This window comes from Mirounga leonina, unplaced genomic scaffold (genome assembly GCF_011800145.1).
Source record: "Mirounga leonina isolate KUSES-001 unplaced genomic scaffold, KU_Mleo_1.0 Mir_488, whole genome shotgun sequence".
In the NCBI taxonomy this organism is placed as follows: Eukaryota; Metazoa; Chordata; class Mammalia; order Carnivora; family Phocidae; genus Mirounga; species Mirounga leonina.
This window is the reverse complement of record NW_023270777.1, coordinates 10,253,845-10,278,654: the sequence shown is the minus strand read 5'-3', so window position 1 is coordinate 10,278,654 and position 24,810 is coordinate 10,253,845. Positions and strand designations below refer to the sequence as shown.

At 54.9% G+C, this 24,810-nt stretch overlaps 1 protein-coding gene across 2 annotated transcripts; it reads right to left on the bottom strand.

The window, feature by feature from the left end:
* Window positions 1-757: 757 nt before the first annotated feature.
* On the bottom strand, window positions 758-21,296 carry SLC47A2 (solute carrier family 47 member 2). 2 transcript variants are annotated; one of them, XM_034989695.1, is made up of 18 exons: window positions 21,076-21,296; window positions 20,074-20,175; window positions 19,733-19,801; window positions 18,585-18,733; window positions 17,935-17,977; window positions 14,505-14,549; window positions 14,188-14,285; window positions 13,655-13,752; window positions 12,555-12,668; window positions 11,667-11,734; window positions 10,606-10,714; window positions 9,871-9,946; window positions 9,364-9,433; window positions 3,244-3,376; window positions 3,070-3,164; window positions 2,497-2,617; window positions 1,577-1,585; window positions 758-1,175 (listed from the first exon to the last, which is right to left on the bottom strand). In XM_034989695.1, the coding sequence occupies exons 1-18, from the start codon at window positions 21,226-21,228 to the stop codon at window positions 1,120-1,122; spliced, it is 1,608 nt and encodes a 535-aa protein (XP_034845586.1). In that variant the 5' UTR covers window positions 21,229-21,296; the 3' UTR covers window positions 758-1,119. The 2 variants fall into 2 exon arrangements, with proteins under 2 accessions (XP_034845586.1, XP_034845585.1); XM_034989694.1 differs by having other exon boundaries at window positions 759-1,585; window positions 21,076-21,294.
* Window positions 21,297-24,810: the final 3,514 nt, after the last annotated feature.

The window sequence follows — 24,810 nt, the reverse complement described above, 5'->3', positions numbered from 1 at the left end:
TCACAACCCTGAGATCGTGACCTGAGCCAAAATCAAGAGTCGGACGCTTAACCGATTGAGCCACCTAGGCGCCCCCGTGGGGTTTTATATTTTAAAATACCTGTATAGTAAATAGGTTTTTCCCCTCTACCCTCCTATCCCCATTTGCTAATCTAAAACAAGCGTTTCTGTAAACCTCTTCCCAGAACATTAATCCCATAAGGTTTTACACAAAAGTTGATCCCACCACCCACCCTGTCCACCGGGTTTCATAAAGCACGGCAGCATATTTCAGGACCCCAGGCCTGTAGAACGTTTGCAGGCTGGCGTGGGTGGTTTTCCAAACTTACTTGACCAGGAAACCCTTTGCTCTGAAGACTTTGTAACCTTAGAACACATTTGGGACAACATTACTTTCCTGTGCTCGGTTCCCAGTCATTTTGTTGGGTTGCCAACAGCTCACTAAGGTTATGTATGTCCCAGACAAGGAGGATCGCTGCCTTCCGGGGAGTGGGAGGCCCGGAGTGTTGCCAGGTCCTCAACATGAATTCACATTGACTCTTTCAAACCGGGATTACGTTCTGTGCTTCCTTTTGTTTCTCTTGGTTCTGATCCATAAATTCATTTTGTTTGTGACGCGTTTATAGCTACTGATGCCGAAGGGACTGTGTGGGGCAGGGGAGGCCAGACCGCCCTCCACTTTGGAGGCACGGAGCCTGAAAACATTCGGCAGTCTCAGGCCTCCAGGAGAAGCGTCCGAGAATTTGGGTCGGCACTGCCTTCCATCCCGAGGCTGTGTGGCCCGGCCATCTGGGTTCGGCTGCCCTTGCTTCTACCCCATCCCTGCTGTAAGAACCAGTGTTTCTCAAGGTCTGTGATCAGCATGATGCTGACGGAGCGAAGGGTTAGCGCAAAGGCAAAGGCAAAGGCAAAGGCAAAGGAGGGTCTGTGGACGGCCACCTGCCTCGTCGGGGTTTCACGGCGCCCAGATCTACAGGGGCGCATGGGGCAGGGACTTCACAAAGGGTTTGTGAACAGACCCGGGCACCAGAGTCTCCTGGGAGAAAATGGAGTTTTTAATTGGGTGACAGTGTGTTTTGGGATCGTGCTTCGAAGTCTCCCGATTTAAAGCCGTGTACATCACTGACTCCCAGCAGCAGTCCCAGGACTCTGTCTCTTCGGTCGGCGGATGGCTTCTTAAAGAGCAGAGGGGAGAAAGCCAGTTTGACACACCAGTTTGACACTGGTCACACGGCGGCAGGTCGTTCTCGGAGGTGTGCCCTAAGGTGTCCCCCCAACCTGGCTCCCGCGGGTGCCGCTGTAGGCAGGTGGGGGCGGGTGGGGGCGGCCACTCTTGGCTCCCTTTCTGGTTCCGAGCTGTGTGGCTAATGTCTGGCGGTCAGGAACCTGATGACCAGGCCCACCATCAGCATGGCTGACACCACCCCCAGAGCAGCCCCGCGGCGGATGAGCAGCTGTTTTGTTGACAGGGGGCTGGCCGGGGCCGACAGGGCACGGGCTGCTTCCGGGGTCCTGAAGAGGTCCAGGTGGCACTCGGGCCTTGAATACGTCATCAGGGTGATGCCTGGGGAGTTACCTGTGGCCACTGCGGAGACAAATGGGAGCCAACTCAGCAGGGCTGGGGGGCTGGGGGGCAGGGGGAGAGCTTCGGCCTTGAATCAGGAAGCCCGGCTGCGTGTGTTACGCGGGGTGACAGTTAAGAAACCGCCTCTGTGCCTTACGCTAGAAAACGCCCGCATAGGAGAAGGAGCCTCATCTACCCTGCAGCAGGATCAGAGGAGGAAACCATGTGGGAAAATCTCTCGCGATGTGAGTTCAACGCACAGATAGAGCTACTACTAAGATCACATTACAGGGGTTCCTCTCCGAGCCTGTTGTGATGACCTGGCGAGTGTGACGGTCACATGTGTCTTCAGAGCACGTCAAATGCTTAGTCGGACCTTACCGTGGTCTCTCGCAACACTCTGAGCGCCCCGAGCTTAGTCCGAAGCTCCCTACTGAAGGCAGAGCCCAGGAGGCAATGAGCTCACCAAGCTAAGTGAGGCCTCTGGGCTGTGTATACACGCGCTCCGCACTCCACGCCCGCCTGGGCCATCACTTCATCACAGACACCCTGGATATAAGCCAGGGGTGCCCGCCCATGGGCAGGACGTGGCCTTCAGAGAGGAGAACGGGTCCCTGCAAGGATCTTCTCCCCTTTTCCAGTAGCCAGACCACGGGGAAGAGACCTAAGCTCTCAGCCCTCCTTTCTCATCTGAGAATGGGACTAGAGTCGCGACCTCGCGAGGCCGAGGATGTGAAGTACTTTGCGCAGGGCCCTTTGAATCAGAGGTAGTAACGTCGCCTTCCTGGTACTTAGGACGGCGCGTCCGAGCCAAGAGGAGGAACGGCGGCTCCCACGGTTCCCACTCGACCCAGGCCCTGACGCAAGGCCGCCAGGAGCGGTGTGCCCCCCGGCATGGCGTGTGCCCGGCAGAAGCACCAGGACAGCATTACCTGAAGAGGTGACAGCTTTCGCAGGCCCGGGGCAGGGGGCCGAGGTCGCCGCGCTCGCCACGCTCGCCGCGCTCACCGTGCCGTCGGGGCCCTGCGGCAGCAACCCCGCGTGCTTCTGAGCCTACAAGAGTGACAGCTCGCCTGGGTCAGCTGGTCGGCGTGCCCGCTCACCGCCGGCCTCACCAGCTCCCTGCCTCAACACGCTGTAGGCTGGGGGCGCCTGGGTGGCTCGGTCGGTTACGCATCCGCCTTCGGCTCGGGCCACACGCTCAGGGACGTGTCGGGGCTCAGCCCCGTTTGACTGAGCTGTTGGCTTTTGTCTGGGTTTCCGGCAGCCTGGGCTGGCTAAGGAAGGGTTGTGGTGTGTGTGTTTCTCCTTGTAATTGGAGAGTACACCGGCGTGGTCTGGGGTCCCGCTCTGGCGCCGGGAACAGACGGGGAGGCCAAGGCGGCCCCCCGCGCCCCCCAGCCTATCCCGCAGATCGCTGCTGCCGAGGCCCGACGTGCCCCGAGCGCTGCCGGGGAGCAGTCACTCCGCACGCAAGGCCAGGCCAGGGCCCACCGCTCGCTCACCTCCTCTGCAGCGAGCTTCCAGTCCATCCGGCCGGTGTAGACCGCAAAGGCGGCAGTGACCAGGAGGCCACAAGCCAGCATGCCCAGCCAGAGGCCTGCGGGGGACACGCAGCGGTGGGGCCAGGCTGTCCGAGGGCCCCCAGGCCACTTGCGGCTTCCCCTCGTGACACTTACCCATGATTCTCATTCTGACTACAAAGGTCAGAACGATGCCCAGAGGGAGGCCGACGACATAGTACGTGATTGCATTCACAATGGCTCCGAAGGCCTGCTTGCCGGTCCCTCTCAGGACTCCGCCGTAGACACACTGTGGGGGGGGGGGGTGCAGGGAGGGGCGAGAGGTCGGCGTGAGACCGGCGGCGGGCCTCCTGCAATGGGCTCCCTTCTAAGCCACTCCTGTCGCAAGGCCTCCTCTCACTCAGCCCCGGGGACAGTGCTCTCGTCCCCTCCCGTGGGGAGACCGACTCAGGGCAAGTCACTCCAAAGTAGTACTGTGTTCTGGACACCACTCCAGGGCCCCCCCTCTTCACCTCCACACCATGACCGCCTTTCTAGAAAATCTAGAGAATCGCTGCGCTAAAGGCAGGGCGGGTTCCTTCTGGAGGCCAAGGGGAGAATCTGTTTCTTTGGCTGCCCTGCATCCCTTGGCTCCCAGCCCTCAGACAGCAGTGACATCAGCCCAGCCTCTGCTGCTGGCTTGGTGCCTTCCTTCTCTCTCTCGGCCTCCCTCCCCTGCTTATGAGAACGCTTAGCGGTTATATATCGGGTCTTCTGGATAATCCAAGAAAATCTGCCCCAGCTCAAGATCCTTCACTTAATCCCGTCTGCAAAATCCCCTCCTCCCACCTGACAGCCACAGGTCTGGGGATTCGGATGTGGATGGATTATCTTTGGGGGCCCCGATTCTGGATGCCGCACGGGGCGAGCAAAGGTGTCGTCTGTTCCAGACCTGCAGCCCTAGCTCGCTGCTGTCCCCATAATGCTCACAGCCAAGAACTACTGGAGAAAATACTAACTCTGCTTGATTTTACTAGGCTCATCCTCCCAACCTGATCTCCAACCTAGTGGACAAAAGAACTACAGCCACAGTTCGTGTCCGCTTGGTTCTTTTTCTTTCCTTAAGATGAAGGACGTGGAGGATTTTGTGGTCTGCTTTCACACTTTTGAGCAAAGAGGCACGGCGTGCGGGAGGGGAGATGTGTGCCTCTTGAACTTGGAAATGCGGCGGGTAGGTTACTCATGTTTATCTATCGGTGACATAGAAGGTATTTTTTTGGTTAGAAAAAGTCTCCTCCCAAATGATGATTGATGCGCTCTGGACAAGTATTTCTCAATTTCGCCCTCCAGGGGACATTTGGCAATGTCTGGAGATGGTCTGGGGAGATGCCGACTGGTACCTAGTGGGTTGAGACCAGGGATGCTGCTCAACCTCCTTTAGCAGCCCCCTTAATGACAAGGAATTGTCCATCCTGAAATATTACAGTGCCAAGATTGCGAAGCCCTTTAGAGCATTTTTTTTTAAAGATTTTATTTATTTATTTGACAGAAAGAGACACAGCGAGAGACGGAACACAAACAGGGGAAGTGGGAGAGGGAGAAGCAGGCGTCCCGCCGAGCAGGGAGCCTGATGCGGGGCTCGATCCCAGGACCCTGGGATCATGACCTGAGCCGAAGGCAGATGCTTAACGCCTGAGCCACCCAGGTGCCCCCCTTTAGAGCATTTTGAATGACAGGGACTCTCTCCAGTAACCAGCACACAACAAGGGCCAGTGAGCCGCCCCCCCAACTCGAGGAAGCTAAGCCTAAAATTAAAGGGAGAAAAAAACCCCCAGAAAACCGGGGCGCCTGGGTGGCCCAGTTGGTTAAGCAACTGCCTTCAGCTCAGGTCATGATCCCGGAGTCCTGGGATCGAGTCCCACATCGGGCTCCCAGCTCAGCGGGGAGCCTGCTTCTCCCTCTGACCCTCTCCCCTCTCATGCTGTTTCTCTCTCTCTCTCACTCTCTAATAAATAAATAAATAAAATCTTAAAAAAAAACAAAAAAACCCCCAGAAAACCAAACTGAGTAGAGAGAACAGCTACAGGTTGTCGAGGAGGCAGGATTCACAGAAGCAGTGCAGGCAAATTACTGAATAAAACAACAGGCCTTGGGGAAAGGTCACACACACGACATTCTCCGGGATGGGTCTGTGTCAGGGCATACATCAGAATTCAGTTAGAGACACCGACAAGAAAGAAATCTGGGAAGACCCCCAATATTGGAAGCTAACACACTTCTATTTTTTTTTTTTTGGAAGTTAACACACTTCTAAACCTATGGGTCAAAGAATAAAGAACAGGAGAAATTGTAAAATATTTTGAATGCAAAGTAAAACAGCATATCAAATGTATTAGATGCTAACGCAGTGCTTAGAAATGTATAGCTTTAAATGCCCAGATCCAAAAAGCGGAACGGCCTCACTCAAATCAATAGCCTAATATTCCACCCTAAGAAACTAGTAAGGGCAAACTGTTATCGAAATAATGCAGGAGAATGGGAATAATGAGGATGAGAGTGGAAATCACTGAAACAGACAACAGAAAAACAACCGAAAATCGATGAAACCCCAAATTCTAGGTTTTTGAGAAGATCCACAACACTAACAAACGCTTGCCAACGAGTTGACCTAGGTAAAATAAGACTAAGAAAGTAAGAAAGTGAAGACACGAATCACCAAAATCAGGCATGAAACAAGGGACATAACCACGGACCACAGAGGAAAGGATGATAAGGAAATATGGTGAGCAACTTCGTGCCAAAGAATTAGACAAATTTAGTTGAAATGAATAAAGGACTAGAAAGACATGCATTACTGAAAGTACCTCAGCAAGAAATAGAAAGTGAAGAGACCTATAACAAGTAAATAAATGGAATTAATTTAAAAATTTTCCGACCAAAGCTCAGGCCCAGATGAGCTTAAATATTTAAAGAAGATATAATGCCAATCCTTCCCAAACTCAGAAAGCCTAGGAGGAGAGGACACTTTCAGAATCATTCTGTGAGGCCGGTGTTACCCTGACATCAAGTGAGTAAATAAAATCTTAAAAAAATGTATTTAAAAAAAAAATCACAAAGATACAAATTAGCAGATGAATATCCTTCATGAATGTAGACACAAAATCTTGAGCAAATGTTAGCAAGCCAAATTCAGCAATAGATAAACAAGATCCAAACCATGGTCAGGAGGGCCTTATCACAGGAATGCAAGGTGTAACATTTGAAAATCAATTAATGTGATTCTATCATATTGATAGAATAAGGGACAAAAGCCACTTGATTATCTCAATAGACGCAGAAAAGGCATTCTAGAAAATCCAATGCTGTTCTTGAGAAAACGTTTTAACAGACTACGAGTAGAAGGGCTCTTCCTCAGCCTGATGAAGGGCATTTATAAAAATCCTACAGATAACACTTCACGCTGAAAGACTGAACACTCTTGCCCTAACGTTGGGAACAAGGCATAGATTATGCTCCATGTGTATCCAACATCATACTGGAGTCGAGTTCCAGCCACATGGAAAGGGGGAAGTAGGGGCACCTGGGTGGCTCAGTCGTTAAGTGTCTGCCTTCGGCTCAGGTCATGATCCTGGGGTCCTGGGATTGAGCCCCGCATCGGGCTCCCTGCTCGGCGGGAAGCCTGCTTCTCGCTCTCCCACTCCCCCTGCTTGTGTTCCTGCTCTCGCTATCTCTCTCTGTGTCAAATAAATAAATAAAATCTTAAAAAAAAAATAAAAATAAAAATAAAAAAAAGAAAGGGGGAAGTAAAACTCTTGATTCACAAATGACCTGATCCTATATGAACATCTTAAAGGAATACCACCCCCAACACACACACAAAACTACTCGAATGAGATTAACAAAGTCACAGGATCAAAGATCAGTAAACAAAGATCAGTTCTATTTCCAGGGGCTAGCATCTATGAACTAAAAATGAAATTAAGACACCAGTTTCATTCACAATCGCATCCAAAAAAAAAAAACCCCAAAATACTTGGGGATAAATTTCACAAAAATAGTGCCGGATGTGTCCACCAGAGACAACAAAACATTGTTGGATAAAGAGGATCTAAATAATTGGAGAGACACTCCGTGTCCATGGATTGGAGGCCCCAATATTGTGAAGATGACAGTTGTCCCCAAACGACCCCATAGATTCAACAGAATTCCTTTCAAAATGCCAGTAGGGAGAATGGGGGGGGTTAGTGAATAAGAGGCACAAGGATTTTTATGACAGTGAAATTATTCGTATGATACTATCATGGTGGATCCGTGTCCTTCTATGTTTGTCAAAACCCATAGTCTCTACACCACCAGTGACCCCTGACAACGAACTGTGGACTTTAGTTAATAACATATCAATATTCCCTCATCAGCTCAACAAATGTGCCACACTCGTACATAATTAATAACTACTAATAAGACATGAATGATAAGGGAAACTGAAGGAAGAGGTTTATAGGAACTCTGTATTTCCTTCTGTAAACCTAAGACTGCTCTTTAAAATCTACTAGTTTTTGTTTCAAAAGACAATACCAAGAATTAGCAAGGGAGTAGAAAGACTGGAACCCTCACAGATCGTCAGTGGGCACGTAAAATGGTACAGCCCCTGAGGAAAAGAGTCTGGCAGTTTCTTAGGAAGTTAAACATACGCTTCCAACAATTGAACGCGCGGGACTCTACCAAGAGTGATGAAAACAGACATCCACACGGAGACTGGTGTGTGAATGCTCCCAGCAGCCTTAGTCATAAAGGCCAAGAGCCAAATGTGGGGGTGGAGGGTGGGTGATGGAAATTCTCTAAAGCTGGATCTCCGTGACGGTTGCACAATTCTACGTGCATGGATTTTATGGCCCATAAATCACAACCCCATAAAGGTGCAGAAAAAGAAAAGCTTTGTGGAAAGCATAAATTAAGGATAATAGAGCCAGGAGAAAAAAAAAATGACAGGAGGCAGATACAGCAGCTCTAAGATCCCTCACACTTGCTGGCTGTGAATTTGCTTGAGTTCCTTGGGGAACAGAGAAGTGTTACCCACTGGAGCAGAGGTATACTTAACTCCACGAGGAATTCCTATTCCCAACCCTTAACTGCAAGAAGAATTTCTCAGCTGTGGCAAAAAAAAAAAAAAAAAAAAAAAAAAGTAGTGTCCTTGACCCCATCCTATGACAAAAGCCATAGTAGATTCCATAGGATGGTTTCTTTTAATGTTCTGTGATAACATTACGATATCATCATGAAGCCCAGCCCAGAGGAGGCAGTTCTGCGGAAGGTTGAGCAGGTGCTCTAAGCTTCGTGCCTGCCTGCTCAAGTCGAAAGTAAATTCTAGAATATGTAGCGATCTGGACAGAGTGCACTGTCTTTTAGAAAAATCCTTCACTGAGAAAAGAAATTTTTTTTCATTCGGGTGAATAGTTATTGTACAGGTGATTTTCCCCAGGGCAGGACCAGCCCAGAGGGCAGGTGCTCTGTGGAGCTCTCGAAGCCCACACTCCCAGGTGGAGCTGTTGCCCGTTAGGCAAGGGATGCATTCCTGCCAACCTCAAGATGTGAAGGAGAAGACACAGGGTTCCAAACTCTGCTTCTATAAGGAGCCGTTAGTATTTTCTTTTCTTTCTTTCTTTTTTTTTTTTTAAAGATTTTATTTATTTGAGACAGAGAGAATGAGAGAGAGAGCACACGAGAAGGAAGAAGGTCAGAGGACGAAGCAGACTCCCTGCCGAGCAGGGAGCCCGATGCAGGACTTGATCCCAGGGACTCCAGGATCATGACCTGAGCCGAAGGCAGTCGCTTAACCAACTGAGCCACCCAGGCGCCCTCTTTTTTTTTTTCTTTTTATGTGATGCTCTTTAAAATTCACATCGTTCAGATCTGCACTAAATGGGACCTGTCTTGTAGGGGTCAGAGATGCAGAAAACTCCAGTCCCTCTGGACTCTGGGGTGACTCCCTCCCTCGCAGGTCCCTTTGCTCGGGTAACGGGGTGCGGGAGTTTATGCTGATGCAATCTTTCCATTTTTTGCTAATCTGCATTCATCTTTTGGCTTGTTCGAATTGCAGAATTGCGGAAGGGAAAGGAAATTATTGTTTTGAATAATAATAGAATTAATCCGAGCGAAGACTTTGGGCACTTACTATATACAGTTAGCCCTTTACATGTGTTAATGAGTTCAGCCTCACATCCCATGGAGGCCTCAGGGAGCACCCATGAACATGGACTCAGACTGGGGGGTCAGGCTTCCCACCAGGGCAGTACTCACACAGACGGCCTCAAAGAGCTGAAAGACGATATAAATCGGCAGGACCTTGTTCACCAGGGCAATGACTTCTCTGCAGGAGAGACAGGGAAGAACATCTGTGTGGAAATCTGAGGCATGACCGTGTCCTTGAGACTCATATATCTCCCCTCTGTTCCACCACCTCCTAAAAAGGGTCGGAATAGAGGTAGTGGCCCCACACGGACTTGACATTGCTAGCCCTGAGTTTCTGCATGTCTGTGGGTCTTCTTAAGCTCCAGAAGAGCCCCCCAATATCCTACCGCCCTTCGCTCAGCATCCTGTCCCAGCAAGTGACGGAGGCCGAGGTCCGGGGAGAGCAGCAGAGACGTCTGCTAGCTAGCTTCCTCCCAGGGAGGGCAAAGTCGGGGCTAGTCCCCACTTCCTCCAGACCTAGTGCCAAGCCAGCCAGCCATGTGACAAGCCTCTGAGGACCAGCTGCCAGCCACTCTGACACATCCCAGAGATCAGTGAAGAGAACTGATTACCTACTCATCATTAGTAAAAATATGCCCCAGTTTGTTTTTCAGGAGGCTCAACAGCATGCCCACAACCAGCGAGGTACCAACTGGAAGAGACAAAAGGAAGAGCATTTGCACCCCCACCCCCCACCCCGACCCTCTGAGGAGCCCAGCTGAGGTCAGCGCAAGGCAGGACAACGGAGGGAATGCCTTTCCTCCTCTGGTTCGCAAAGTGGGGTTCCTGGACCAGCAGCATCAGCATCACCTGGTAACTTGGTAACAGTGCAGGTTCTCGGACCCCCGTCTCAGACCTCCTGAATCGGAAACTCTGTGGGGGAAGGCCCCAGGGGTCTGTGTATTGACCCAGAGTCTAATGCAGCCTCAGGAACCGCTGGGAACCGCTGTTCTCCACAGCTGAGCTGATCTGGATCGGGCAGCCTCAGAAAGCAGAGCCATGGAGGAGGACACAAGATTGGTTCATGCCGGGGTGGGGGGATGGGGGATGGGCAGGCCCCAGCTCGGGGGCGGCGGCGGGGGGGGGCGGGAGATAATGCAAGGGCAAATTTGCAATAGGACCCTGGACAGCTGGAGGGAGAAGCCTGGGAAGGAAGAGACTTCACATGATCAGGGGTGGAAAGGCCATGTCAACTCAGCAGGGGATGCTCCGGACCCCACCCCCCACTGCCCTCCTTCGGGCTGGTTTCTCCCCTGCCCCGGGCTCTAACTTTCCAAGACCCTCCCCCCACGCCCAGAGGACTCTACCCACCTGTGCAGAGCATGCCTGAGATGGCCGACCGCTTAGCTTGGGCAGTATCTGCCGCTCCCAGGGCCATCCCCACCCGGACGCAGACTGCGTTGCTGAGCCCCAGGGGAATCTGCGATCACAGGTAACAAGGGGCTGTCAATGGAGTAACCTCCAGCCCCCGGAATGGGGTGCGTCCTGAGCCAGGAAGAGGCCAGGGCTGGGGGTGGAGTGGTCCTCCAGCCCTCCAAGCCGGGCCAAGAGGGAGAAGAGCAGGAAGACAGGATGGATCCCTAGCTGCGATTGGGAGATGGGTTGGGGATGCCCTGAGTGAGCCAGGCAATGCTGCCCCCGACCCCCGCTCCAGAAGACATCACAAGGCCACTGGCCCTGCAACCTAGATCAATGTGTTGCCAAAACCTCGTGAGTAAATGCATTTTTAAGAGGTAGCTGTGGTCTCAAGTATGCCAGAAAAACAAAGTTTTGTGGAAACCATTTGTAAAATAAAGCACCTTATACGTTAGTGCTCTAAGTGTAGACTTTTGTGAGTCGTTTCCTTAAGCCCAGGGTCGCATACTGCGTGTCCCCAGGAGGCTGGCAGATAGAGACACACCTGAGTGACATGGGACAATTCATGTCTCTGTGGGAAGAGGAGGGAGCTACGGGGACCATGGTGGGGGACAGCGATGTCCCCCCACCACCACCACCAGGGGATACCATCACCCAGCTCTCGCTGACTGGGGCGTGCAGGAATATGGGCCCACCGCTAAATGGAATGTCCCATTTTTCAAGAAAAGGCAAAAATTCAGATTACGATGTGAAATCTCTCCATTTTTAAATGGTGCTAATTAAAAAAATTCTACCACCACGTGCATTCAGTATTACCCTCCGTGGAGCAGCTGTGAGTCACTTGTGTGTCCGGCAGGGCCTGACCTGAACGGGCACAGAGGGTTCAGGAGGGTCCCTTGGGAGATAGAGACAGCCCTTAGGGTGACCCCCTGCCCCTCTTCTGTGACACCGCAGGCCGTCAGGGGGGCTGGGCCAGCATGGAGGGTGTGACGAAGGTGCCCCCAGAAGAGACTCACCATGTAGACTATCGTGGCCAACTCGTAGAGGATCGCCTGGCCGGAGAGGTCCAGCACGCTGATCAGGCCTGCGGGGGCGAGTAGGGGGGATAGGGGTGCACACGGTCAGCACCCAGCCCTGGGGCTGGCTAACAGACCTGGGACAGGATGCCCCTCTGCTTTGGAGGCCAAGGGGCAAATGATTTCCAAGGGCAGATTTGCAATAGAAGATGTTCCTACTTGGCCTTCAGCCTTCCAGGAAAATACCAGTGGAATTTTCTGGAGGCCTTTCCCTGTATGGTTTGACTTTCAAGTCCTTGGTATACCTTGGCATGGTGAGCGAGAGAAAAGAGACCTGGGCCAAGATCAGGAGAGCCGAGGTTGGGTCCCAGCCCTACCAGTGTGCAACTGTGTGAGGCTCTGGACAGTCTCTTGTTCTTGGGGCTCAGTTTACCTATCTGTAAATGGGGGGCAAGGGTTGGGTCTTGCCAGGGCCAGAAGGTCTCCCAGGGCCATTCTTGCACGGGCCTGATTCTCAGGCTGTGTGGACTCTGCCCTGGGTGCTCCAGTGAGCACACATGTGTCACATGCCTGACAAACCCACACATGCTCACACCCCTGCTGGTTCAGTCCCTCGCTCCCTCACTGACTCAACCCCCTGCCCCAGGCACCTGCTCCGTTCTAGGCCTTTTGCTGGGCGCTGCTGGGGTCTGGACATGAAAGGCCCAGGCCTGCCTTCCGGGAGCTCAGGACCTCGGGGCGGAGATGAGAGAGCCACAGGCCCAGGCTGGCCCAGGCTGCTGAACAGCGCCGTCCCGGGGGCGGGGGGCGGGGGGGGGGGGGGGGGGGGGGCGGGGAGGGGCTTCGGAGCTGCCCACGCGGTTCCCCGAGCCGTGCTCATCCACGTACCCATGAGGAAGCTCCCGATCTCGTAGGCCCACCACTCAATGCATATCATGAGCATGCTGGGGACGGCCAGAGAGAAGAAGGGGCCCCAGTCCTGCAGGCACTGGCTGGACCAGCCTAGGAACAGAAGCCGCGCTCAAGAGCCGAGCAGGGAGCCCACTGTGCATGCCCGCCCACTGCCAGACACCCCTGCCAGCCTCTGGCTCTGCACCCCCGCCCCCCCCCACCCCCGGGCTCGGCTCAGGATGTGCAGGCACTTTGCATTCTGCACAGGGCGTGCCAGCTGGTCCAGGGTTGGTGTGGTGCGGGAGGAGGGTGCCAGGCAAGGGCGCCTGCTCACAGGGCCAGCACCGCAGGGCGGGTGAGAGAGAGTCCCCACACTCTGCTTGCGTCACCACGCCGGGATCTCAGGCAACTACCCTGCCCTTTCTGGGCTCCATTCCCTCATCCGAAAATCGGAGTTATCTTTGCCCTGCCTCTCCGGAAGGATTCTTGGGAGGATGGTATGAGGTCAAGGGTGCCAAAAGGATTCTCAGGGCAGGGGGGGGGGCGGTGGGGGGGGCACGCCGGACTCCCTGCCCCGTGACTGAGGCCCCGGCCAGAGAGCTGATCCTGAAATGTGCAAGGGGACCCCACGGTCTACAGAGTTAGGTTTCAGGAGGCAGAAAAGCTCAGACGGGCACAGGTTCGAGTCCAGCCCCACCATGTACCAATTTCCTCTGTGTAAATAAAATGGGGATAATAAGGCATCATGGAGTTTAACTGGGGTCAGAAATGTCGGGTGCTGGGCCCACGGCTGACACCTAGAATTTCCCCCGTGTTGCCACCCTGAGATCAAGGAGCGGGCCAGAAAGCGGGGCTCTGCACCATGTCACATTTGATGGGGGGCGATCTGGGGCTTTTGGAGGCGGGGTCCTGAGGGGTGGAGCAAAGGGGAAGGAGGCCCCAAAGGGAAGTAGAGGCAAGCCCGGAGACAGGGCCCCTCCAACGGGACTGCAACCGGGTCTTCTGTCCACCGGCCAAATGCACCCCCTGGACCCATGCCAGGGTCCTGCCTGATGCTTGTCTGCTCAGCCCCCCACAGGCAGGGCGGCCCTCTGCACCTGCCCACGTCTCCAGGTGCAGCTTCTTCAGCACAATGTAGAGAAAGAGGAAGATGGTCTGCACGAAGTAAGACATAGTGCTGGCGTAAGCAGAGCCCCTGGGAAAGGAGAGAGAGCAGGGCTGGGGCCAGGGGCCGACTCTGGCCCTTGGCGTAGGGGGCTCCCCTGCTGAAGCCAGCATGGAGGGGAAGCGGGCCCAGCCAGCGCCCCCATCCCGGGATCGGCCACGGGACCCCCGGCCACAGGCACCATGACAACAGAGTCCTCGGAGTCACCCTACCAGGTCCCCACTCTCGGCCTTTCCTGGTGGGCTGGGGCACGGATGAGGAGGGCTCCTCTCCCCGTCTCCTTGGTGGGGAGCCCCCCAGGACCCGAGGGACCAGCAGGACCCCCCAATTCCTCACGACACCCACTTCTGGACGGCAGGGGCAGCCCCCACAGTTCTTGTGAGGCGAGGATGGTGACCAACCTGCCCCAGTCGGGAGTGGGGTGCCTGGTGGGCAGTGCTCCCTAACGGGGTCCCCGGTGCTCACCTGACCCCCAGGCTCAGCATGGAAACCAGGATGTAGTTGGCCAAGCCATTGATGCAGTTGCCCACGATGCCACTGAAGACTTGGGGCCAGACAATTCCCTGAAATAAATGAAGGGGGTGGGGGGCAGGAGGGAGGGGTGTGGCCCAGCCCAGGCACGTCCAGGGGTTGGAAGGAGGCTGGGGACATGCAGCTCCTTGCTCGGCCCTACTCAGGCTCCCAGATCGTGCAGAAAGGAGAAAAGCCTCAGGCACCCCTTCCCACTGGAATAGGGCAGTGTGCTGGGCCCGGGGGTCACCCTGCTAGCCAGGGACCTGTACCTGATTTTGCAAATATTTCGCCAGCAGGACATAAAGGAAAAATGCCTGTGTAAAATAAAAACAAAAAAACCAGACACACAAATAAACAATGACTACCCAAAAGCACGAGATGAACATCAACAGATATTTCTCCGATACCTGAGTATGGAACAATAACTTCACCAAAGTATGTCTGGAAGCCCCGCGCCCCCCACCCCCCGGGTGGGCTGAAGCCCGCTGAGCCATCTCGGGTGCTCTGGCCCTGCCTAGGAGGATAGAGGCCCCCATCCGGGCTTCTGCTCGGCTGCAGGGGAGGTCAGACTGGCAGGGTGGGTTGGTTCCAACAGAGAGCACAGTTCAGCAGGCTTGTGTAAGAGGCCGAGCACCTGGCAGAGAGCTTCTGGCTGCTGACCCAGATCTTCCATTAGCTCAGGGAGGCCACCCAGTGGCCTGCGTACAGAAGCACCCAGCAGAGCCCCAGTCCACAGGCTGTGACCACCCTTGAGTCTGGCTCTGGCTGCTGAAAACCATAATCTAGGGGGAGTGGTCTTGGGCTAGGGTGGCGGGGGTGGGGAGAAGGGGCTCAGCTGGGTGGCCAACAGTAGTCCCTGCTGAGTAGGCTCAAGTCCCCACGCGGTGGCAGGTGGAGGATAGAGCATGCGCGTCAGCGTGTGTGTGTTGGGGGCTCTGTCCCTGCCCCCCCTTTATGTCCTCTGTCAAAGCCTGGCCCTTGGCCTGCGCCTTCCTACCCCATCCCTTCCCTTAGCCCTCCGCTTCTGTTGAGTATAGCACAGTGTTTAAGAGCACGGAGCTGGAGCTAGATTGCCTGGGTTCAAGTGCTGGCCCCACTCTCTTATCAGCTGTGTGATCTTAGGCAAGTTGCTTAACCTCTCTGGGCCTCAGTTTCTTCATCTACAATGGGGATAATCATCTGTGCATATACTGCATGCATATTCATCTCTACCTATATATGTAAAGTTAATATCGCCAAATGCTTACAAAACAGTAAATGGCACGTTTAAGCATCCCAAGTGTTAGGTAAGCATTATGTAAATGATGTTTGGCACTTCTATTATTACTTTACTGGTAAATTTTACAGCAGCATTTTATGGGAGGGACTTGCTTTATTCGATAAAGGAGTTGCCACAGTGATAACGTTATCGGATGCTTTCCCCTGACCCAGCCCCAGTGGCCCTGTTTGGCAAGATACCAAAGGGGTGCTGTCATTCCAAAGACGCCATCCCCAACACAATACCACCCCCTAATCACGTGTCTCACTAAGCCTCAACAAATTAAAGAGGGTAGCAGTGAATTCTTGAGCAGACATACAGACTACCGGGTCCGGCCAGAAATCTCAGAAACTGACTTGACTAGATGCACTACCTAGCTGGTATTTAATAAATTAATGGAGAAAGGAGAGACTATGCAATCATGAGTCCTAGTTAAAGTTTGTTAGATGGATTAGAGTCTTTTTTTTTTTTTAAAGATTTTTATTTATTTGACAGAGAGAGACACAGCGAGAGAGGGAACACAGCGAGAGAGGGAGTGGGAGAGGGAGAAGCAGGCTTCCTGCTGAGCAGGGAGTCTGATGTGGGGCTCGATCCCAGGACTCTGGGATCATGACCTGAGCCGAAGGCAGACCCTTAACCGACTGAGCCACGCAGGCGCCCCTAGATGGATTAGAGTCGTAAAGGTAAAAATAAAAACCATAGGAGGGCTCAAAGACAACATAGGCAAATGTTTATATAATCTTGCAATGGGGTAAGTGTTTTTAAGCTCATCAAAGACCCCATAAAGAAGAGGGTTTATAGATCTGTTATGTATACACTAAAAATTCTTTAGGTCAAAAATATCAAAAATTAAAAGGCGAGTGACAAGCTTAAAAAATGAAAAGGGATGTGCCCTATATGACAAAGAGTTATTAGTTAACAAGAGTTATAATAACTAGAAAAAGATTAACCCAGAGGGGCCTGGGTGGCTCAGGCCGTTAAGCATCGGACTCTTGTTTCGGCTCAGGTCACAATCTCTGGGGTCATGAGATTAAGCCCTGAGTCAGGCTCTGTGCTCAGTGGGGACTCTGCTTAAGATTCTCTCTCTCCCTCTGCCCCTCCCTCCCTTGCTCTCTCTCTAAAATAAACAAATAAATCTTAAAAAAAAGATTAACCCACTAAAGCAAAGGCTATGGACAGTTCACAAAAGAATAAAATGATCAATACATACATGAAGAAAAATGTTCATTAGCAATAACATGCTTGTGAAAACTATTTCGAATCAGAAAAAAAAACATTAGTAAAGGGGCATCTGGGTGGCTCAGTCTTTAAGCGTCTGCCTTCAGCTCAGGTCATGATCTCAGGGTCCTGGGATCTAGCCCCCAGTTGGTCTCTGTTCTCAGAATCTCAAGATTCTCTCTCCCCCTCTCTCAGCCCCTCCCGCTTGTTCTCTCTCTCTCAACTAAATAAATCTTAAAAAAAAAAAAATATGGGGCGCCTGGGTGGCTCAGTCAGTTAAGCGTCTGCCTTCGGCTCAGGTCATGATCCCAGGGTCCTGGGATCGAGCCCCGCGTCGGGCTCCCTGCTCTGCGGGAAGCCTGCTTCTCCCTCTCCCACTCCCCCTGCTTGTGTTCCCTCTCTCGCTGTCTCTCTCTCTCTGTCAAATAAATAAGATCTTTAAAAAAAAAACAAAAACATTAGTAACAATACTCTGCGCTAACCAGAGTGTTGCTAGTGGGGGAGAATTGGTACAAACTGGTATCAAAAGCCATTGCCAAAGCAATGCCAATTCCAGTAAAGCACCTGAAGGAAATTGTTACAGATGTTCACAAAGATCTAAAATATAAGGGTGTTTATCACAGTCTTCTTTCTGATAGTGAATACTGGAAACAACCGAAATACCTACCAAATAGGGATTGGTTAATACATTGTGGCACCATAGGCTGCTCCATAGCCTTTGAAGTGGATATTGTGGAAAGCTATTTATAATCACATCCAGGGACTAACAACATGTTGGAAAGGGGAAAAGCAGGTTATAATACAAGATACACACGTTGACCCTTTTTCCAACTACACGTGTGCATGCGTGTTTGAACACACGCCCGCGAACAGAAATAATCCTGGAAAGAGCAATTACCCTATATTGTCTGGGTCATGGGTGGGGGGCAGGATTAGAGGTGATTCAGAATGTTTCTTTCCCACGCTTCCCACGATTTCTCCAATAAATGGTTTTCTAATCAGAAAACATGTTACTTCCTAAAAGGTCCATCTGCATGCACTGGAAGGAGACCGGATTTTGCCTCCAGCCAGCCTCGGTGGCTCGGCCAGAAGTGGCTGCAGGCTCATGGGCCTCCCCAGCAGAGAGCATGGAAAAGCATGGAAAAGCATGGAAAAGCAAACCGCCGGAATCAAAGGGAGTGTAGGTCCACCCTCCTCCAGGCTCGGGAGACAGAGGCACTTACCGGAAGTGCTGGGATGAAGATCAGCACGTACTCCTGGGTTAGCCTGCAAGAGAACCAGAAGCTCCAGAGCGGCCCAGGCTGTGCCCTCCAGGAGCGGGGGGCGGGGGCTGCGAGGCTGCCCGAGGAACACTCTGGGCACCCCAGGTTTGAAGAGAGGCTTTGCCAAGCCCTGAAGACAAGTAGTCACGGGGTGCCACTAGAAGGTGCGGGGGGCGGGGGGGAGGGTTGGGGTTGGCAAGGACCTAACCACGAGGCCGTCATGGCTAGGGAACTTAAACTCGCAGTAACATGCGCTGTGTAAGGGGGAGCGGGGAGAAGCTGATATCTTATCAAGAAAGAAGCAAATGAAGCGCAGATCCTACAAAACGAACAAGGTATTCCCAGGCCGGGGCTCACATGCAAATGCCTTCATCGTGTCGCCTTTCCTCCCGAATTAAAACTGGCCGCGGGTCTGCCCCCTGCTGGTCGCAGCTGGAGCAGCACGCCCCAGAAGGGAGAGACCCGAGCACGGAATCCTGGAACCTTCCCCCTAGGAGCTGCACCTGTGACCGCTGGCGACCCAGAGAAGCACGGGGGCTGGGAGGGTGGGGGCGCTAGGGAGTGGTCTCTTTGACGGGGTCCCTCCCCGGCGCCCCAGCAGAAGCCAGTACCTGGACACGGCCGGGTCCTGCCGGAAGAGCAGCAGGATCTGCTGGGTGTTGAGGAAGAGCGCCCAGCAGGGGAAGCAGCAGAGCATCAGCATCAGGATCCCCCTCTGCAGGATGACCCCCACGTGCTTCTTGTTGGGGCTGCCGAAGCTCTGCAAAACAGCTCAGTCCTGGGTCAGGCGGCCCACCCCTTCAGTACCTTCCCTCTGTCCCCTGGGTGAGCCTAGCCAGGGCGTCAAGCTCCTAGCGGTGCTAGGGCCGTGGGGATGGACCCAGGACACCACCATCGGCAGCCATCCGTGCTCCCGGAGCGGGCCTTTGGCACCCCCTGATTACAGCCTGGAGGGGGCCCTTCTGGGCTCAGCTTCCTCTGCAGGGGGCTCAACCTGCTCATAGAATCACAATAGCCGGGCGCCTGGGTGGCTCAGTTGGTTGGGCGACTGCCTTCGGCTCAGGTCATGATCCTGGAGTCCCTGGATCGAGTCCCGTATCGGGCTCCCTGCTTCTGCCTCTGACCCTCCCCCCCTCATGTCTCAAATAAATAAATAAAATTTATTCTCATTCTCTCTGTCTCAAATAAATAAATAAAATCTTAAAAAAAAAAAAAAAAGAATCACAATAGCCGTTATTTAGTGAGCACTAGCTCCAGGCCAGGCCCTGCGGCCAAGGCCAACCTCTATCTACCCCTTGTGCCCAGTTCTTCAAAAGCCCCGAACAAGGAGCGCTTCATTCTCCCAATCACAGCTAGAGCGAGGGAAGCTCCGAGAACATTTGTCAAGTCCCCATAAGGCTAAGTGGCAGCCCGGACCGAGCCCAGGTCCCCAGGTCCACCGTGAGTCCAGACCCCTGCCCCAGGACAGCTGAGCCCCCCTGGGCTGTGGCCCCCGAGGCCGGGAGTGTCCCCACAGGTGTGCCCTCAGCATTTGACACATGAGGTCAGGGACCGGCCTCCACCCCGTTCCCTCCATGGCTCTCTTGTCCGTCTGCGCTGTTTTAAAACGATGGATCTAAGTCCCTGACAGCATGCGGGCCTTGCAGGCGGGCCGGGGGGCAGGTGTCCCCAGGGCCTGTTTGATGGGCTCCCAGATCCAGGGGTCACTGAAGGGCCTTCAGTGGGCACCCTCCTGCCCGGCTCCAGGAGGCCCACCTACCTGGGACATCAAGGTGTCACATGCCGAGGACAAGCCCAATCCTATGGAAACTCCACAGACATTGACAAACTGGAGTCACGCACAGGAGAGAACACAGGGCTTGTCAGGGGTGGGGGGCGAAGGAGGGGAACCTGGGGAGCACTCTGCGTCTGGGGGAGGCCACTCAACGGCAGCCCTGATGTTCGGCTGAGCTAGAGAACCCCTTCCTGCCCCAGGCCCTGCCTGCACGGGCAAGGCCCCCCTCCCAGGCCCAGCTGGGAATGTCAGCCCTCATGCTGTGTCTCGGTGGGGGGGGGGGGGGGGGGGGGAGAGCGTCCCCACACCAACCCAGCTATACTCACGGCCACCGAGAGGGTCACTGATGCCAACTCCAGCTTGCCCAGGTGCCCGCAAAACACTGAACTCACGACATGGATCATGAAGGTCAGCACCTGGAACAAAAACTGGGGGACAGCAACCAAGGTCAAGGGCCCTGCACCGCCCAGCCCCACACTGAGGCTTTTCCTGGGGGGCCTCGAACCAGAGACCCACAAAAAAACACAGCCGCCGGACCCATTGCCCGCAACCGGGGAAAGAAAGCGAGCACTGTGGCTGAGGCGGATGCAGCACCCGGAGCTGGAGGTCAGGACACCTGAGTCTTGCTCCCGGATCTGCCGTCAGCAGTGGCCGTGAGCCTCTGGGCTCCACCTCTGGGCTCCGGTTTCCCTGCCTGAAAGTGCGGGAATGCTCCAGAAGCAGCTGCACCCACGCAGTCTGGAGCCCAGAGAGCTCAACTCAAACATCTCATACTCCAACGGTGTTATTAATAATCATGTGGTCAGACCTCATACAAAAGAGGAATGGCTAGGTCCCGGTGGTGGGATTAGAGATAAATTTCATCGTAACTTTTCATTTCGTCCGGAAATTTCGTAGGGAGCATATATTGATTAGTATTTATGGTGAGAAAAAAAAGAGGATCTAAAGCAATTTTCCCGTTGGAAATAAAATGGGCAGATGGCTCCTTCTTCCCCCTGCAAACTGTCTGCAGGGGGGGCCCACAGACTCCTGTATTAATGGGTCTCACTGGTCATCCCGGGGATTTAATCCAGCCTTCCCGTTTGTTTCTGAAGGAGGACACACCTGCCCCTTGGGAGTGGGGGCTGCCGGCTGCTGAGCGAGGTCAGGCCCCACTGCCAGGGACAGCTGTCCGCTGTCTGTCACCTGCTCTGGGTGGTGGCCTCTGGTACTGCCTGGACATGGTCAGTGTGGGAAGTTTCTGGGGAGGGGTGTGAGCTGCTCCTGGCATAGCCCCCGTCACACCCAGCCTTACTGCCTATCCCCCCCGCGAAAGTTCACCTCCTTACCAGGGGTCCGGAAAGAGCGAAGAGCGTCCACACCTCGGCCGCAAAGCCAACGGGGACCAGCCTGCGGAGGGCAGGGCAACAGCGCCCTCGGTCTTGGGGGACCGCGTCCTGAACGCTGTCCATTCCGAGACCAGGCTGCTCTCCGCCCTGCATGCCTGGGCACTCCTACCGCCAGCCTTGCCCAGCCAAGCCCATGTCACCCTGCCTGCCGCCTGGCTAATGAGTAAGGGGCAGGAGGAGGGGCCGCTGCAGCAACCTATGGGACGTGCCCTCCCTCCCGGCTCCGTGGCCCTGTTGCCCAGCCCACTGGCTCTGTCACCAGGGCAGGACAGGATGGAGCCCTGGGCACCCGGGACTCACCCAGGCTGGTGCCTGTGGGTGCCTTGGGTCTGCTGTCCCCAGGGCGGTCAGCTGCAAAGCCCCAGGAGGAGGAGGTTTGGGGCAGTGTGGGGGTGTGCTGGTTCTGGGGGTGAGGGCAGGACGGCCTGGCTGGGGTGAGCTGAGGCGCTGGGCATCTTACACCCTGGCATGATGGTACCCATGATGACTCCCACTCCAGAGAAGAAGCAGTGAAGACTTAGAGAGGAGTGCAGCCTCCAGAGCCCTGCCCCAGGAGCGGTCCGGCGGGAGGGGGCAGTGGCCTGGAGCCAGGAGCCAGGATACCTGGGGGAGACCCCTAGCCCCCTCTCTGCCCACGACCCCTTTCAGCAGCATCCCTGAGAGCCAGGGTGACCCCCCTTGGGCGAACAGCTCACCCCTCTCCCCCTCCATTTTACCCAGTGAAACCGTCACTGGGCATCCCCCCAGGTTCCTCTCTCGCCTGCCCAGTCTACCTTCTCTTCTCTCCCATGCATGCAGCAGAGCTGGCCTGCGACCCACCAAGGACAGGCGGGGCAGACCACGGGAGGCTCATAACTGCCACCTTACCTGGTCCAGTCCCCTATCAGGCTTTGGGATGTGGGCTCAGCCAGGAAGAGGAAGCCCGAGTGAGAGGCGCCGGCAAGAGGGGCAGGTGGGACAGCGGCCATGGGATGGCCCATCCGCCCAGCTGGTTCCCATAGGCTCCCCTGCAGGGAGGAAGCAGCCAGCAGGACCCCAGGACACAGCCCTGCGCGCACTCTGCTCCCCACATGCACACGCAGAATCCCAAATGCTCCGCCGCCCTGTGCACCCCAGTGACCTGGGCGACCCCTCTTCCTTCCCCCGTTCTGCTGAGCTCCTAGTGCAAATTTCTACAACCTGCACACGACCCAGCCAAATTAACTGCCGCCGACACAGAGGAACGAGAAGACATTTTATTACCATTGCAATGATTAGTGTGTGACCAAAACAAGGCAGGGCTACGGATCAAAGCTGCAAGGTTCTAGTGATAAGCCCGTCGCCATGGGCTACGTGCCTTGGGGCTAGACGTGCCTCCTTTGATGCGTTTTCCAGTTCTTCTCACCTTCTGCCCTTTCTGGTTCTGGGCTGGTTTGGCTTCCTCTCTTGAAAGGCTGGCCAAAACCTTTTCCTTCACTCCGGGGCACCTGGGCCTCGGGGGTGGGGGAAATCTCTTTTAGGTGACACCCACTGTCCCTAGATGTGGGGCCACGCGGCCAGAGCGGTGTCCCGCCAGCCTAGGCCCCCTGCCCCACTCCTGTGGCAGGAAAGTGACTTCCGTGGTCAGAAGTCACGTGTTGTGGGAGTCCCCAGTGGATGGGGGGTTTGGGGGAGGGGGTTCGGGTAAGCCCGTGGGTGCGGGGCAGGCGAGCAAATCTAAATCCAAGGTCAGCTTTAATGAAGGCAAAGCCGTCCCCACCAGGATGGAAGATACTTGGTGCAGATGGCAACACTGGGTGCAGTTTCCAGTGAGGGTTTCTCCGTCTGGCCGAGGGGGTGCAGTAGGTCAAGGTCAGCTCAACCTCCCGAGGGCGGGTCCTCGCTTGAGCGTCCTCAAAACCATTCCCACAAATGTTCCCCAGGATTCTTACAAAAGCTAATAATGCTGTTCTTTCCCACACTGTTTTCAGGCCCTGGGTGGGTCCAGGTCCGGGCCTGGGGGATTAGGAACAGGGATTAGGGCCCAGTGGCCATGTGGGTGCTGCCTCCTCCAGGTCTCGAGTCTTCCAGATGCTCCCAGATGACGGTGCTTTCCAGCTGGGCCTGCGCTCTGGGCTGTGGTTTAGCTGCCTGCAGGGCCAGCCTCCGAGGCTGGTGTTCTGGGACTCCAGCCAAGGCAGCCAACGTGGAGGCCCTGGCACCCTCCTGCGGGGAGGTGAGAACTTGGGGGTGTCGGCCCCCTCTCCAAGCTGCCCATCGCTATTGCGAGCATCCTCTCCCACCTCCTGTCCCGCATCCCCTGCGGCCTCCAGCAGCACACACCGCCCTGATAACAGTTCAGCTCCCGGGAACAGGGCCATGAATCCCCATGACTTGGGGAGCCTCTCGCTTCTTGGGGTGCCCTTCCCCTTGGGGCCCCGTGACTTACAACGTCCTCCCTTGTGCCAATTTCGGTGCCAATGACAGTTCTTTGCCGGAAACAGGAGAAATTACCTTGAGATGATACCATCTGAGCAAGGAAGGGGGGAGGGGGAGGGAGGGAGGACGGAGGGGAGGGAGTGGGGGCGGGAGGAATAATTATCAGCAGGTGATCACTGGCAGAAGAAAGTTGAGCAACCAGCCTGGAAAACAAGAGAATCCCGGCAACTTTGGACTCGGGGCTTTTCAGGCAAGCTCCTGAGATTACTCAGCGGCAAACACCTTCCCATCGCAGAGGCCAATTCTTGGAAGACGGAGCAGGGATCAGCCAGTGCTGGGAAAGGAAGAGGAACACGCGGGGAGCTGGGTGCTGTGGCCGCGTGGGGTGGGGCAGTGGGTTCCCCCAAAAGGTGGGATGCCGTACAGATAAAAAGGAACGGTATCCCCTACACATCCTGCATAGTAAATGCCCCCACCCCAAGTTAGCGTCTTCGACCAGCCACCATTTGTGTGCTGGGTCTGGGCTGGTGGGATCAGCTGGGGACTCTGGTGGCGAAGCCCTGGCATTGCTGTGTGAGCAAGCGCCCGCAGGCCGGCCTGGGCTGGACGGCCCCCGAGGGCTGGCAGGGGTACCCGCTGAGGGTCACACTGCCCACCCGGATCTCCCTCCACACAGTCTCCCTGGGCTTCTTGGGCTGCTCACCGCGCGTGGGGTTGGCTTGAAGAGAGAACATTCCAGGAGTACAAGAGGAAGCTGCATTCGCAACAAGACACGGCCTGGGAATTGACACGGGTCACTTCTGTCTGTCGGCCAGAGCTAGTCACAGGGCTTGCCCCACTCCTTTCTTCGCCCCATCTCCTCTCCCCTGCCCGGCCCATCCCCCACAGCCCGGCCCAGCAAGGGTGTAAGGGATGACGTCTCCGGCACACAGTGGTGAGGCTCGGGCCTGCCCAGGACCTTCCCACGGAAGAAGGACCTCAAGTCACAAAGTCCTGGGGGCAGTAGGAGGTGGGGGGTGGCGCAGGGGTCCTTGTCCTGGGCCTGCCCTCAGGTAACTGCTGGATACAGCGGATGCCGGGGCCTCTGCTAACCTCTTTCTTCGCTTGGTTACGCTTCACCACGTTTGTTTGCCCTTTGGCTACCCCAAGCCCTGCACCCCCAGGCCGGGGAGCCAGAGTTTCTCTCTTTAACCTCCACCCCGCCCCACTCACTGCCCTGTGACTGAAAAAACTCCCAGTTATCCACTGGGGAGAGTGGCGACTCTGGTCTTCTGGTCC